This window comes from Semicossyphus pulcher, unplaced genomic scaffold, assembly GCF_022749685.1.
Source record: "Semicossyphus pulcher isolate SPU_LCO1_2020_fin unplaced genomic scaffold, fSemPul1.0.p SCAF_1, whole genome shotgun sequence".
Lineage (NCBI taxonomy): Eukaryota > Metazoa > Chordata > Actinopteri > Labriformes > Labridae > Semicossyphus > Semicossyphus pulcher.
The window spans coordinates 7,701,982-7,717,579 of record NW_027211603.1 but is presented as its reverse complement, the minus strand read 5'-3'; the positions used below and the strand labels follow the sequence as shown (position 1 = coordinate 7,717,579).

General features: G+C 39.9%; 2 protein-coding genes across 3 annotated transcripts in view; one reads left to right on the top strand and one right to left on the bottom strand.

Moving 5' to 3' along the window:
• Positions 1-7,260: 7,260 nt before the first annotated feature.
• Positions 7,261-11,060, bottom strand: senp8 (SUMO peptidase family member, NEDD8 specific). Of its 2 annotated transcripts, none has more exons than XM_069662348.1 (2): positions 11,038-11,060; positions 7,261-8,660 (listed from the first exon to the last, which is right to left on the bottom strand). In XM_069662348.1, exon 2 carries the CDS (start codon positions 8,633-8,635, stop codon positions 7,970-7,972), a length of 666 nt encoding a protein of 221 aa, XP_069518449.1. In that variant the 5' UTR covers positions 8,636-8,660; positions 11,038-11,060; the 3' UTR covers positions 7,261-7,969. The 2 variants fall into 2 exon arrangements, with proteins under 2 accessions (XP_069518449.1, XP_069518441.1); XM_069662340.1 differs by lacking the exon at positions 11,038-11,060 and adding an exon at positions 10,315-10,390.
• Positions 11,061-11,388: 328 nt separating this feature from the next.
• The window catches only part of myo9aa (myosin IXAa), a 131,157-nt gene continuing 126,947 nt past the window's right edge, over positions 11,389-15,598 (top strand). The window contains exon 1 of the mRNA XM_069667755.1: positions 11,389-11,669. The gene's annotated coding sequence lies outside the window, so the exon portion shown is untranslated. The remainder of the gene's footprint in view (positions 11,670-15,598) is intronic.

Genomic DNA, 15,598 nt, shown 5'->3' with positions numbered 1-15,598 from the left:
CGGAAATATTCCACACTGGCAATGAAATGAGAGTTTCTCTTTTTACATATTCTTTAAAGAAGTTATGTAAGTTCACTTTTATGAGCTGGGCTTTTATGACACCATGCTAGTGGCAGCCTGTAGTAGCAGCTTCCAGCGTCTTATAGCTAGGAACATTTTCATCTTTTTTTATCTTGTTTTAGTTTTGTAGTTGTGTATATTGTGTCATTGTTTGTGTTTTATTATTTTATTGTAATGTTTAATACCATAAGCTGCTATTACAACCCAATTTCCCCTTGGGGATTAACCTGCCTACCTACCTACCTGTCAGTAGGATGTACATGCATGTTATTTCTTGGCAAGGCCTAAAACCTGCATTACAGAACATTTCTTCTTTAGTTCTCCATGACTTATATCCAGAATTATACAGTTGTGTACAAAAGCAATCATACTGCTATTGGTAAACAAAGAACATACAGGGTAATTAAGCTGTAATTACTTGGTGGATTTTATACACTCAATAGGCGAAGTAGTAAAAAAGCCAGACACATAACAATACCAAAACAAAACAAAACCGAGAGAGCAAAACAAGGACAGAAATGTGTAAAACAGATGAACATATACAGTACATACAGCTCCGGAAAAAATTAAGAGAGCACTCCAACTGTTTCTTAAATCAGCATCTCTCTCTACATGTCATGGCTGGCTCGATCCAGATCTGAACCCCATTGAAAACCTCCTGAATGTGATGAAGAGGAAGATGGATGTTCTCAAGCCATCGAACAAAGCCGAGCTGCTCCAAGAGTGGGGTAACGTCACCCAACAGCAATGTGACAGACTGGTGAAGAGCCTGACATCATGCATGAAAGCTGCAGTTTAAAACCAGAGCTTTTCCTCCAAGTATTGATTTTCTTCCTAAGTTAAAACATTAGTTGTTTGTTTGTTGTTTAAAAATGAACATGAACTTGTTTTCTTTGCATTATTCCATCTCTTGGTTATCTTAACCAGTCGTCATTGTTTATTTGGAAGTAGGGGGAAATGTTGCACACAATAACAATAAACACAATTATACAAACAATCATTTTACACAAACATATAAATAGAAGAACCAGAGAAAAAACATATTTTTGCGGTGGTCTCTTAATATTTTCCGGAGCTATATATATATACAGCCACATCTGTAGCAGGATTAATATTGTCTAATCTTCATACCACACCTTCATCCTCCCTCAAACCCCTTAACAGTCTCGACACATGTCCCCTTGTCTTAACAAACACTCAATCTTCCCGCACTCTTAAATCAAATCCTAAAATCAGGATCTCAACAGCTCAAATGAAGACACAATTACAGTAGAAAAAAACACAGACCATTTGTTACTATCACAGTTCAGAGCTCTTCTACCACAGAAGACGTACGAGGGGGATGGCCTCCCATTGCTTTCTAAATGCTTCTAAATACAGAGTCCCATTTGAGTGGAGGTTAGGGCATGTCCAAGATTGACACATTGATTCTGACATGTTACACAATGCTGATACACTAGGATGCATTATGGTACCATATATGAGATGAATAAGAGATACATTAAAACTAACTGACAGTGAACAGGACTGTATTTTCCTTACCTTTATAGAAAACCAGCGAACAAGAAAGCATGACATCATTCCAGGCTGTACTTGAGTTGGATTGTACAAAAAAATATAGCCAGCTACCAAAGTTTCAACTGTGAAACGTTTCATTTATCTTCTGCCAATAGACCTCAAAGGACCAGATTGCAACGCAGCCGCATGTTGAACTGTGTTTTGATTAACGGAGGTTGGCTTTGACCGCAGGCACACCCCGGTGTTCACAAACAAGTCAGATAGCTTCACTATATTTACATTCATATGCCCACCATTGACTGAGAGCAACAAGTTCACACCCATTCTCAGGAGAGCTGTTGAAAGTCATTCGGGGGTAAATGGGAAACCAGAGAGTGCCAAAACAATACATTACAATGTGTCAGCACAGAAGAACCCACTGAAAGCATACAGCTAAACTCTGAGTTTATAAGGGTTTTTTGTTGTTGGACAAAATAGCTTCAGTTAGAAATGTTGGTAAAGTTTGCATTATGCAGGTCCATGATACTATTGATTGTTATGTTAAAGTGCAGATCCTAATGTTAAGTAAAAACAGCTCACAGTTGTTTTCACTGTCATCTGTAATTATATTTACTGTATCTTTTCATTTTCCTCTCCTCTTTTCTTTCTTCTGGTCTTTCCCTTCTCTCTTAGCATCTGTACCTCATCAGCTTTTTGGATATCTTAACTTTTCCTTCCAGCAAAAACTAATTAAACCCAGCAAATCCATCGCTGAAAGATCTGCGGTCCCCCATAACTCACCCAGTGTGTACTTTCAACTCAATCAGCTTTGGTTACAAGTGTCCACCAAGTGACAACAGTATGTTTATAAAAGACATGTGTGGTGAAAACTAAGAAAAATTGTGTTCTTGTTTACATATTTTAGTTTGAGCTATTAAAGACAGAGGGAGTAGTTGTTATGTGTGTTACTTTAGTGTCTGCTTTAGCTTGCCACTAGCAGCTGGTTAAGCTTGCCGCTGGTTAGGCTAGCCGCTAGCTTAAATTTGAGCTAATAAAGACAGTATGACTAGTTGTTGTAATGTTTTAGATGCTTAAAAAAATTACAATTACAGTTTACTTTTTGTGAGAAAGAACTTATTCTCTTTCCACGATAAACTGGTTAAGCTAGCCGCTAGTTAAGCTAGTCACTAGCAGCAGGCCAAGCTAGCTGGTAGCAGCTGTTACGTGAAAAGCAGCTGGCATAGCCAACGGTAAAAAAGGTAACAGGCATCCCTAAAGCGTATTAATTAAGAAGTTAGAGGTAGCCTACTGGTAGCTAGTAAGCTATTTATCCCTCTTTCCAGTATGCTAAGCCAAGCTTATTAACTGCAGGCTTTCACCTTAAATTTAACTTGCAGACATGAAGGTGGTATCATGTTAGATATCTAACATGGTACTCTAACAGTCGCAAGAAATCATATAGCTTACGCAGGTTTCACAAATTGTCAAGGTATTAATTTCATATCTGAACTTATTGATGCCATTGATGATGATGACATTGAGGATGTAGTTTATGCTGGATTTTCATGATGATGATGACGATGATGACTATACTGACCTTGTTGATGTTGCTGATGATGATGATTATTACGCCCTATACACTGCCTGTCAGCACCAGTGTCCAGTCACACTTGAAGCTGTTTGCTGGCACTTACTGACTTCGTTCCCTCCTGTCTTGATTGTTGCTTGTGTTGTATTAACTCTCACATGTAGGTCGCTTTGGACAAAAGCGTCTGCTGAATAAAATTGTAATATTGTAACACTTGTTAAACCTTGGTAAATATGTTGCACAATTACAACAGGCAGTGCACAGGGCGTTTCTTTTTTTATATATATAATAATCAGCAGCAGCATCAACAAGGTCAATACATCATCATCATCATCATGAATATCCTAATCAACATTAAAAACATCCTCAATGTCATCATCATCAATATCATCAATATCATTAAACACAGAGGTGTTCATGAAAGAGTCTTTAGCATTGTCTTAAAGGTGAAAGGGACTCTGCAGACTGAATGGAGTTTGGTAACTCGTTCCACCACCGGGGGACTAATGTGGAGAAGAGGCTAGTTAGCGACTTAGGACCCTGTTGTGATGGGAGTACCAGGCGCCTTTCATTGGCGGAGCGTAGTGGGCGGGATGGAGTGTAGACCTGGATGAGGGCGTTCAGGTAGGCAGGAGCCGTCTTTGTGTGCTCAAACAATGACTGACCTACATAATAAAGCAAAGTTAGCACCTGATTAAAGTAGGTGAGACAAGCATCTCATCTGATGGGGATCATGGTGCACATTGCAGTGAAGCATCTAATTCTTGCTTTCTCTTTTCATTTCTGAAGTGATCGTGTGATATGAACTTGACCTACTTACACCTCAAGAACAGCAGAGGTGTATCACAGTGCAGTGCACATCTGGAAACAGCGCTGCCCCGGATGTGACTGTGTCCATTCGGGCCTCACTAATAGGATGTTGCTTGTTTTAATCAAACTGGTTCTCATGCATGCTGCTGTAGATGAAGCTAAATTAGTTTCTTGTTGTTGTAGTCAGTTGCAGATGTGCTGTGACAGGACATGATGTCATGTATAAGAGGTCAGAGACAGTCTAAGCACACATTATGGAAACTGTATGTTTTTAGTGCAAGTACACGTGTGTATGTATGCATGTGTATGTTCCTACTTCAGGCCTTAGGGGCTCAATCTGATGAGTAAATATGAACCACCTGGAGATCCTGGAGGGGAAAGCTTGGCTGCTGCTCCTGAAATCAATTACGCACATCACTGATGAAGAACAGCGGTGAGTGAGTTCACTAATGGAGCTGTGTGTTTGGGTTTGTTTATGTCTATAGATGAGGGTATACCATAGCCAAAAACAGTCATAAATAGTTTTGGCTTTAAAGGGACAGGTAAAAGTTGCAGGTTCAGGTTCATGAAAACCAGGCTGGAAAGCGAAGGCACAAAGCAGCATTGATCATCTGGCATCTAACAGGGGAAAAGGAGCTGGTATACATCCTGACAGGGTCAACGGAGAATGAGACACAGGTCAGGTGACTGAGACAGGTGGGAAAGTCGGAGGGTATCCTGTTGAGTGATGCAGAATGGCAAGGACGTGGGAATGAGGCTGAAGGGAGGGATAGAGAGGCAGAAGGGGAAAACAGGACGGATTCAGGGTTCGTTACATTAACGCATTTTTTACTTTGATTCATTTCATGTTTATTGGATTTATTACGACTTTAATTTTATATGTAAATTAAAGTTCCCGTAAATCCAAATAGAGGTTAATATAGAGGAAGTGTTGTATTATAAAGTATTGCGTACGTCACAGATACGCCAGTATTTTGTCCATCTTAGACAAAGATGTCATTTTGTTCATATTATCAATAATTTTTTTGAGTTAGTCAATTCTTAGAAAACATTAAATTCTCTGATGACTCTTCCAATGAAACGCTTCGCCCCTTTTTATGTCCCCCTCCAATGATGCACAGTATACGTGCTAGCTAGCAAGTATGGCTGATCACTGTGTTTGTGACTGAATGTAATGAGCGCTATAGGTTACTTTAAATGCTGATCAATATCAGAGACAAGTCCTTCCAAAGCTTCCTGTTTTTCAAAGAACATACATAAACGATTCGATCAAAATAACGCTTTGCTAGCTGTTTCATCAGATCTTTCACTTACGTTAGTTTTTTCCTGGCCTGAGGGACGTCATATCTTTGACTGTTTGTTGATACATTTTTCTCCTACTAATTACTTTTACAATAATCTTTGTCTAACTGTTGGTTTTCTCAATTTCAAAGGCTAACTGCTGTCTTAAACCTTGATTAACTGTGTTTACATCACCACATATCTATGCACCTACATGCACACTAAGGATCATCGTCATGGGTCCTAAAAGTGAAGAATGGCCTACTTTCTAAGACGATGCGATTATCTGTAAGCCTTCTGTTTATTTAGAGCAGAACAAAATCACCATTACTAAGAAGCTTTGTTTTTTTTTCCCACAGAAAACAGTGTTTATCATTTGCTAAAAAAGCAAAAGAGCAAGGTCCTGGATTTTTGGAGGATTTAACTTTATCCATCGGAGTTGAATGTTTCCAGATAACAAGGTGCTGTTGTGTAAAAATCCTTCAAATTACAACACAAAACCTTGGAGCACTGCTGTCAGTTTAGCCTACGACGCCGTGAGACACCGACAGACAGAAAGTCAGGTTTGGTTTAGTTGTAAGCACTCATGGAGTCGACTTGGTAAATTAGCTGTTTAGAAACAAATCTGTCTAAATTAATGTGCCTTTCCCCGGGCTCTTTGTCTCACTAATGCAGCATGCTGCCTGGGCGGCGAATGCCCCGGCTTTGTGGCATTTTATTAGGACAATAGTAAACCCCGATGGCTCGTCTGACTGGTTACTCCGGGTGAAATATGCCTGTGGGATGTAGATGTGCTCAGGATGCCAGAGGAAGGAGAGCGGAGGGTGGAAACAGTCCATGAAAAGAGAATTTAAGAGCGGCACAGGGCAATCAGCCAGGTCAGCTGCAGCTAATAAGTATTCCTGATTAAACTGCATATGGTCAATTAACTTGGAGAATTAGATAATTCTTTTAAAATTACCCTTCAGATTTGACATTTTTTTCTAAATCTTAAAAAACAGGTTGCTCCCAGAGATTTATATAAATTATGATTAGCCTTGCCTTTTACTTTAATTAGCAACATATGTTTTCTAACCCAGGTTCTCAGTGTGTTTAGCATCACTTTGCTGCATTTATATCCCTGTTGAAACCCTAAATCCTGCTCTAACTAATGTGATATGAACTCACTCATAAATATGTCAGAGGCTGCAGTCTGACTGCACTGTGGTTGTACAGTTTGACCTTCCTGTGTTCTTTCTTAATTTAAAGTACAATAGTGGACGACAGTTTTATATATTCTACTTTGGGACTCCTGTATGATTGATATTGGTGGATATTTCCGATGCTTTTCTTAGAATGAAAGATGTTACTTTTTATAGATGCGTTATTTTTGAAGCTTGATAAGTGAAGGTCTCCACTTAGCTTGTCTCAGTACAAATGTGTTGCAGCTCTATTCTCCTGCGATGCATGAAGTCGTTCTATTCCTGTGAGTATTATGTTCTTTTCTTTCAAAGCACAATAAGATATGTTGGAATAATAAGCTTTCGCCACAGCAGGCATGGGTGTCAAACTCAAACTCGGAGCACAGGGAAAAGAAAACGGTAAGTACTGAGAATGTTTTAATATATTTAGTCAGACTCCTGGTCTTGATTACTTTGAAAAATCTTTATAGTAAAATATATGTGGCATAGTTTTTGTTTCAACATTTATTTAATTAAAATATTCTATGTTTAAAATGTCTGCACTCCGGTGAATATTTATTTTGCAGTGATAAGATGTGGGAATATTTGTTTCCCCTTTTGCACGTTGACAGCCCATAAATATTCTTTATTCAAGCTAAACACATACAGAGTTTGGAGAAAATAGGCACTCTTAACATTTATGCTTCAGTATAAGTGCATATGTAAGTAATCACTTTCTTTAGTTAGGTAATTATGTATTTAAAAATACATTTAAAAAACCGTGTTGCTGGAAAATGTCAACATATTTATACAAATTAGACTTTAACTTGACAAGAGACCTAAAATAAAACACAACAAAGCAGATTTAAACTTTTGCCACCAAAAATGTGGCAAGTAGAATTTATTAGATCAATAGACAATATGTTAAATACTTTCGTCTTGTGAGAACATAACATACATTCCAGCACTCAGCATCGCCCATTGTCAGATAAACACTCACAGCACACAGTAAATTTTTCACCCTTAAACAGCAATTTTCTTTAAATGGTTTCAAAAGTAAATATTTGTAATTGTCGACAGAACGCGTTTCAAACGTAGGAAGAATACGTGAACACAACAGATGTGGGAGCCAAAGTTTAGATGCACATTCTTATTGTCAATTCTAGTTCATTTCAAATGACCCTGAGCAATAATCTGTGTAAACATTTCTACATTCGCTCCAAACTAATACAATGGAGAAAAGAAAAGTCTGTGCCTGCTCCTCCACATGACATATTCTCTTTCCTCACTAAATATGTACAAGGGAGTAAATTCCTTTTATAGGCATGCTGGTGTTCTTGTTTAAATATTGTATTTTGCTGTGCATATACAAGGAATAAACATGACACCAAATGGTCAATTCATCAGTAAAGATTTGACATTGCTTTTTCTTTTCAAACGTTCTCCTATAATGCAGAAGGCTGTAATAGAAATATATTTCATCATATATAGTTATATGTATTCAAGAAGTGCATTCAGATGCTCCAGCAGTAGATATGTAGAGGCTGACAGCTGTTCTGCATAAAGAAACGTGCTAAGGGAAAGACAGAGCGCAGCAGAGATCAGTCTGAGCTAGACTCTGGATCAGTCTGCACCATTCAGCCCTCTTCTGAGTGATGTAGGCGGGGGTAATGATCTGCACAGGAAGTCTTGGTGAGCCCTCCACCCTGACCTTCTCACATAAGGCCTCTGCGATACAGATAACATACATCCCGCAGTCATAGCTGTTCTGCTGCGATGGGCAGGGCTCCTCCACAAACATAGCTTTTCGCCCTGCACCCAGGAAGGGCTCTAGTTTGCTGGCTATGCGCCGTGCGTGAAGTGAATTGCTGCCGTTTTGAGAGTCATAGTGGGAAAAGTGGTTGGAGTTGTGATGGTAGAGTAAAAGGCTCCAGTGAGATCCCCCTGCAGACTGGTTAGAGTTGTCGTTTACAGCGAGAAAGACCCAGTGACGAGAGGCAAGATCCAGCGGCTCCAGAAATAAAGCTAACTCATCGGGGCAGGAAGCGCACTTAATGAACTGAGTGACCTCTGGGCTGATGAAGGTGATGGTCTCCCCCAAAACTCTGAAGCGCTCAGCAGAAAAATACTCAAAGGCAAAACCGATGACTTGGTCATTGAGCCAGTAAGGTCCCTCCAGTAAGGACACATCAGAGCGCCTTAACAGGCTGTCCTGGTAGCTTAGCACGACAGGATCCATCCTCCAACACAGTCAAAGTGTCAATCTGAAAAATGCAGAAGAAGAATTCACAAATCACTTTTAGCCATGTACAACATCTAATCTGATTTAGCAGAAACAACATTTCTTAATTCCATCAGCTTAATTGTGAGATTTGGATGCTTGTCTGTGTCCTACATGCTGGTACATTTAATTACTTTGAGTTTTAGACTGTTGTTTCTGCAAAACATGCAATTTTTTAAAAAAGAAATTGTGATTGTAATTTGGATCTTATACTACTTACTGACATTTTGTAGACAATCAATTAATCTTTTAAATCAAGAGAGAACCATAGGCTTAATTAGGGATGCATGATATTGGAGTTTTTGCTGATATCTAACATGCTGATATTTTACAACCCCTTTCAGATTTTGATACCGATATATTAGGTACGTTTTTTTTCCCACCTGTGCAGAGAACATCAAGTCTCCCTTTAAGTGGATTTGATATCATGCTTACTCTTATTGTAGTGGCCCACTGGCAGATGCAGAAATAACATAATACAGTGCTTTTTAAAATGAACACATTCTCTGGGCAATATAAGAAAACTACTTAAACTAAGGTTACGTACAAAATACCATATTTTTTGTAAGTAACATTTTCCTTTCTTTTCTTAAGGGAATCATTGAGCATTTAGGCGTATTTAAAGCATTGTTTTATCGGCAGATAAAAAAAATGACATATCTGCTGATGACGATACGTCATTTTCAAGCCATAATCTGCAGATACCGTTAACGTGCCGATAATATCATGTATCCCGACGCTTACTTGATACTAAAAGCACTAATTTGCTTTCTCTTATTGCAGTGTGGCAACAATAACTTGACTGAAACATAAACTGAAAATTATTCATGGAGGACTGGTGGTTAGGCTGGTGGTTAGACAAAACAAGCTATTTGAACGTGTAGGACATTGCAATGACTTTCACAATTTCATGTCAGTTTACACACAAAATAACTTGTTGGAAATGATTAATCATTAAAAATAATAACAATTATAATTTGCAGAAGTAGAATATTTAGCACTAGTCTGGGGTCTGTGTTAAAGTAGAGAAACATTTTTAAGCAATTAGTGGCAGTTTCAAAATGACACTTTCACAGTAATGCGTCACAAAACTGAACCAGGAGATGATGAGTAAATGACAATTATTGATGTTCATAGGATGGTTCTCTTAACAACTGCACAGGGATGAAGCTGCCTTCAAACTGACCCATGTTAAGTAAACCCAAATATAGCTAACCGTTAAATCAAACTGTTTAACTGTTCAAATTAAACTGTTTAACGGTTACATTTAACGGTTAAGCTTGACCAATTGGCTCTGTGTCGACTGAGTACGTTACCTCAACCTGGCTCATTGTATAAATACAGTGTTATTATCAGACGTTTACAATGGTGTGTGATTATAACTGACTAACTACACGGTGCATGTGTATAATAATGCCACTGCGGAGTGTCACATTACTGCAATGCGTTTACTTGATCGTTTTTGCCAGTAGGAAGCTGTTCTGCTGAAACAATCTTTAGCTTTAGCATGAGCTAGCTAGCCGTGCTTTCACCACCACACGAAGCTTAACATCTTAGATAAAAAGTTATTTTAGTCCGTATGACATAAACTGTGTACTGTACTATTAAAATTCATGAGGCTGATTCAACATTCATACCTGTAAATGACACATTCAAATAAAAAGTACCACGAAAACTGCAGTCTTGTCCCTCATTGCACTGACTAACGTAAACCGTTAGAGGAAGTCGTCAACTGTTTTGCGACATGGTACCTGCGCAGTACATTTACGGTCAGCCTACCGGTCTGTTTCATTACCTACAGCGATTGAAAAGTGATGGTGCAGTTATATACGATCAAAAACAACCTCGTATGTAAAAATCAACATAACTCCTGCTATGACAGTCCTATTTAGGTGACAATAGAGGCTCAAATTTAGTACATTCATCCTCTAAAAATAAGTGGTGTGAGGTGTGTACATCGCCGCCGTGTTATTTCCTGCTTACTTCCTGTTATGTCGCTCTGTCCCTATGCTCTGTCCATGTATTGCTGCATTCACGTGCTCCACTGATGCTCGGAGTTCCTAATTGCAGAGTCGTTCTGCCGACTTCGCTGTATCCACGAACTTTAAGATGCAAAGGGGAAAAAACAATGGGCGCTTAAAAGATGATATTTTATGACTGATTGCTCGAATCTACGTCCTTCTTTGTGTAGAGCAACGGTTACAACCTAATACACATAAAACAAGTTTCTTACCACCAACACAATCAACATTGAGAACTATTTTTTCCAAATATTCTGAAACCACGTGAATGTAGTGTGATAAAAGACTGGATAAGGACCTCAAAGATGGCGTCCTATTCATTCCTATGAAAATACTCACTACGCTTCCGTGTTTTGGGTCCCATAGAGCATGCGCACGAGTGTATTTCTCCAGCTGGGCCGGTTAAGAGTTCAGAAAATGTATTTTTCGGTTTACAGCTGCTCCTTTTCCTATTATTATGTAAAGGAAAAATACATTTTGGTCGTGATGAACGGGGAAGTTGCATTTTCCTTTCTGACCGCTACACAAAATCCACTCCACAGTCACTTTACGGTGTCCCGGGGGCTTGTCTCTGCCCTCCCCCTCTGTAATTTCTCCCCGCCCCGGAGCATCGTGAACGCGCTCTGCTGCGCGTCCATGAACGGCCGCACTGATTAGCAAGGCAAAGTAGAGTTTTCAGCGACCGTCACCGAGCCGCGAAGGACTGCTTTTTAATTACATCCAAACAGCGAACACGCACGGATAAAAAAAATGCGCAAGTATCCGGCGCGGACTTGAATTTCGAGGAGTTTTCAGAGGCCAGCAGCGGGAGCGAGAAGGAAACAAATTAAATCAGTGGGAATGCTGGGAATTAAATAGAGACTTAAGCTTTTTCTGCGGCTACAAGTGTGTGTGGCTCTGCAACCTCATCCGGAGAGGAGACGACAAACTTGAATCCCACTTATAAATTGACTTCAGTTTCTCGTCTGGAGGTAAGAGCGTGATGTTTAGGAGTTAGGCACTGTTTTGTGGTGGTGGGCTGCCCCGCGGTGGGAAGAGAAGAGGGGCTTTGAACTGGAAGCAGCCAATGAATCAAGAAAGTTGTTCCTTTAATCTGCTGTGATTTGCAAAATAGTTTTCAGTTGCAAAGCTGTTAAGGTGTGTATGGGCTCGGTAGCTTTTGTTGAATGAGTCGTTTGAATCAGAGGTGTGTTTGGTGTTTGTTTGTGTGTAGTCTGAAAGAATGAAAAAGTTTGTGTAGCTGCTCAGTGACATGTCATTTCACATTGACTACAACCAGCTACTGCTTGCTCTAGATCTAAAGCCACACATATGACCCTTATGAAATGTAACACTGAGGTACCTCGTCCCTAAAAAAAGCTGAGTCCTGGTTGTATTAACTTTATTTTACTTGATTTAATTCATTCATTTCTCAGTAAGAACACATTCATGAGCAATGTGATATAAAAGTGTCACATTCCCTGGGCAGGATGATGTTTTTACTTAGGCCTACTAAAGAAACAAACAATCCTGACAAACACCACTAATGCACTTCTAGGATGATACAGCATAAATGAAAGGAGGTGAAACCATAGCAGAGCTGCTAAAAAAATCTCAGCCTTATTCATTAGGGAATAGGAAGGATTTTAGTGTTTCTTTCAGTGTTTGGCTGCAGCAGGGTGGGGTGAATGTATACATGTATTATTTAGTGGAGGTCAGACAATGCAGCTAATAATGCAGTGAAGGCAGTAAAGACTGCACAGCAGCTGTAACAGTACAGGGAGGTCTGATGAGGTGAAGAAGCTGCTGAATCATGGCTGTGTGTCTCAGTGGACAGAGAGTCCACTTCAGACACTCGCAGCAGCAGATCTCATCCTGCAGACGATGCCTTTAATGCACCTTAAGATAGTTTGTCGTGTTGAATTCTCTTTAGTATTTCTTTGGAGACTAAGTAGAGGGATATAGTTACAGTACTTAATTGCGCTTAGCTGAATATCTGTCTCTTCTTCTTGGACACTTTATGCCCTTTATTACAGTTGTCAAAATGTTGATACTGGATGTGGATGTTGCCCTAACTGAATCATGTTCTTAAACAACCAATCCCCAGTTCTTTAAAGCTCCTGTGAGGAACTTTCATTTTGTGTCGATATTGGCGACCTTTGTGAACAAAGCAGTATCTCTTTGTTGATCTTGACCTGTACATTTGTAAGTTGTGTTTTCTGACGTAATATCTCATCTATCTTCCTTTTACCAGTCAAACATAGCACTCGTTGTGAATCTTTGTTGTGGAAAACATGAAAAAAGGCTGTTTCAGCAGCAGTATGCAGCTATTCTCCTGACACCGACCCGGTGGCAGCGGTAACAGGCATTAAAAATAACTTCATAGAAATAATCAATGTTATCGCCGATGGTCTTGTTTGCTTTTGTAGGTCGTATAGAGGCATCAGAATGAATTTCAGTCTGTTTCATAATCAGCAAAAAACTCCTCACAGGAGCTTTGAGCATAAAAAATAATGGAAGAACACATTCTTTAAGATTTCTCCTTCCAGTACGAGGTGTTACCTCTCGCACTGTTGATGCAGCCTTACAGAGCCAACACAAGTTAATTCGTCAGTGCATTGCTTTCTGAAGATCATTATTATAGTAGTAGGCTAGTTAGCCTATTTAATCATTATATCAGTTGCTTGGCACAGTAATACATCTCTTATTAAAACGTTTTCACCCAGGCTGTTCAAACGGAGGGGATTTAGGAGAGTCAGTCTACGTTAAATGCAACATTTATTAAAACAACTTCCTCCTTCTCTACGAGGATTGAAAAAGTGCAAACACCTCTAACTTTACCGGTTTGTCATAAACGTCCAGCCCTTGGCATATAACCTTTTTCAAACCTGGCCCTTCTTAAGAAGTAATTGAATAGCTCTGCTCTGACCCTTAAACCAACATCATTGGTTGTGATTATTAGGGCTTAGAGTCTTTGTATCATGGTGCTTCTCAGTAAAATCATTTGTGTCTGCAAAATGTTAAAGAAACTGACTTTAATTCAAGTAGCCGTGCGGCTCCCCTGAGAGCTCGTCCCTCCCTCAGATCAGCACAGGTGATGAGAGTAAAGTGGGCCTGTCCTGCAGGAATGTGCGGTCTGAGAAGACACAGCTGCTGCAGCCTGAGAGGCGGCCCGGGCCGAGACTCCGGCAACTGGTCCCTGTCGACATCTGACACCCCGCAGGCCCCCGCCGTCTGCTATTTCTAAAAAGACCGGCCTCAGTTTGTATCACATCGGGGCCGCGTCTGTGCTGAGCGATATCACCGGCACCACCTGAAGGACTGAAGCTGTGGTCTGAAAGGTTGAAGGCTCAGCTTCTGGAGCTAATCTGTGTGGGATTATTGTTGTATGAACAATAGACACTTGAACTTTAAGGTAACTTGTAACCTTCTCAGACAGGTTTGAAGGAACACAATACATGTCCTAAACTTTTACTTTGAAAGGAACCTCCCTTCATGCAAAGTATCAGCAGTTAATTGACTCAGTAACACCATGTGTGATTCAGTCAGTGCTCCCTCAGTGAAACAATGAATGACTTGAGGTTTTGTCACCTGTACATCACGTCCTGAGGCGTGGCCTCACGTTTGGCCAGTTCTCTTCTTTGTGTCCAGAATTATTCATACTAATCTGTTTATCTGTCTGTTTGTCATGTTCCAACTGTTTCCATTAGCTGAGCTTTGTTTGTCATCAGTCACCAATAAAGATAACGGCTACGATGCAAGTGTAACACTCGGTGGTAAAAATGTTTAACATCCTTTCAGAAGTCGTCACCGACTGAGTCATCTTGGAAAAATGTGCACAGAAAGAAACTTAAAAACGTTTGGGCATCAGAGGAAACCTCCTCTGTGTTTGACTGCAGCACCTTTCAGATGTCGACCAGCTGAGGCATCATGATGTCAGAGAGAGCAGCCACCACTCTGCAGTTTAAGGCCTCCTGTTATAAAATATATATCAGCTTTGAAATAACTCTGTAGTTATATATAACCTCATCTTGTTTTGAGAGTGCAGCTCAGTTTGTCTGGATGGAAATATGGAGTGATGTTGGAGTGATGATTAATTATAGTCGATGAATGGATGACTTTTCAACTTTAACCATTATTTTGATCAATTAATTGTTGTTAAGGATTTTTTATAAAAAAATTCTCAGATTCCAGCTTTTTAGGTGTGATTATGTTCACTTTTTGTGCTTCTTTTTTTGCGTCTCTATGACAGAGAAACTTTGGTTGTTCACAAAACAAGACATTTGAGGACGTCATCCTGAGCTTTTAAGGACACTGACCACTTTCTCACGTTGCATAGACAAAACAATTAAACCAATAATAGAGAAAAGGACTGACTAATCAACAGTGAAAATGATCTTTTGTTGCAGCCCTGCTAAATCATCATAACATCATAATATCAGCCTGAACCGTCGCATGGGCTGTGCGAAGTGTGCAACCACACAGGGCCTCGCACAGGGTCCGCAGCAACACTTTAAAAGTAGCCCAGTTGTGCTGGAAAAATGCAAACCTGGCAACCCATGGCTTCGCATCTTGCATATATAATATTTTCAAGACTGTTGTTGACCCACCATGATTCTGAAATTATATTCCTGTTTGTCAATTCCATAATTCATACTCAACGCAGTGCATGGTCCATCCTGCTGCTCACTGCAACACCGACGGACAAAGGGACATGATGTCGGCCGCACAAGAGCGCGACAGATTTCCTAAACACGACTTGGTTGCTGAGAAAAGGAAAAGAATTCAAAAAGGAAAAAGTCACTGAGAGGATAAGAGGATAGCTGGATAACACTTCGTACAGGGCCTCACACCTCCCCCACCCCCACCCCCTGTGACAGCTCTGATATCAGCTTTAACTTGAATTTAAATGTGTTTTAGG

Coding starts and splice junctions, on each gene's coding strand:
- senp8 (XM_069662348.1), bottom strand. CDS start 8,635: ATGGATCCTGTCGTGCTAAGCTACCAGGACAGCCTGTTAAGGCGCTCT.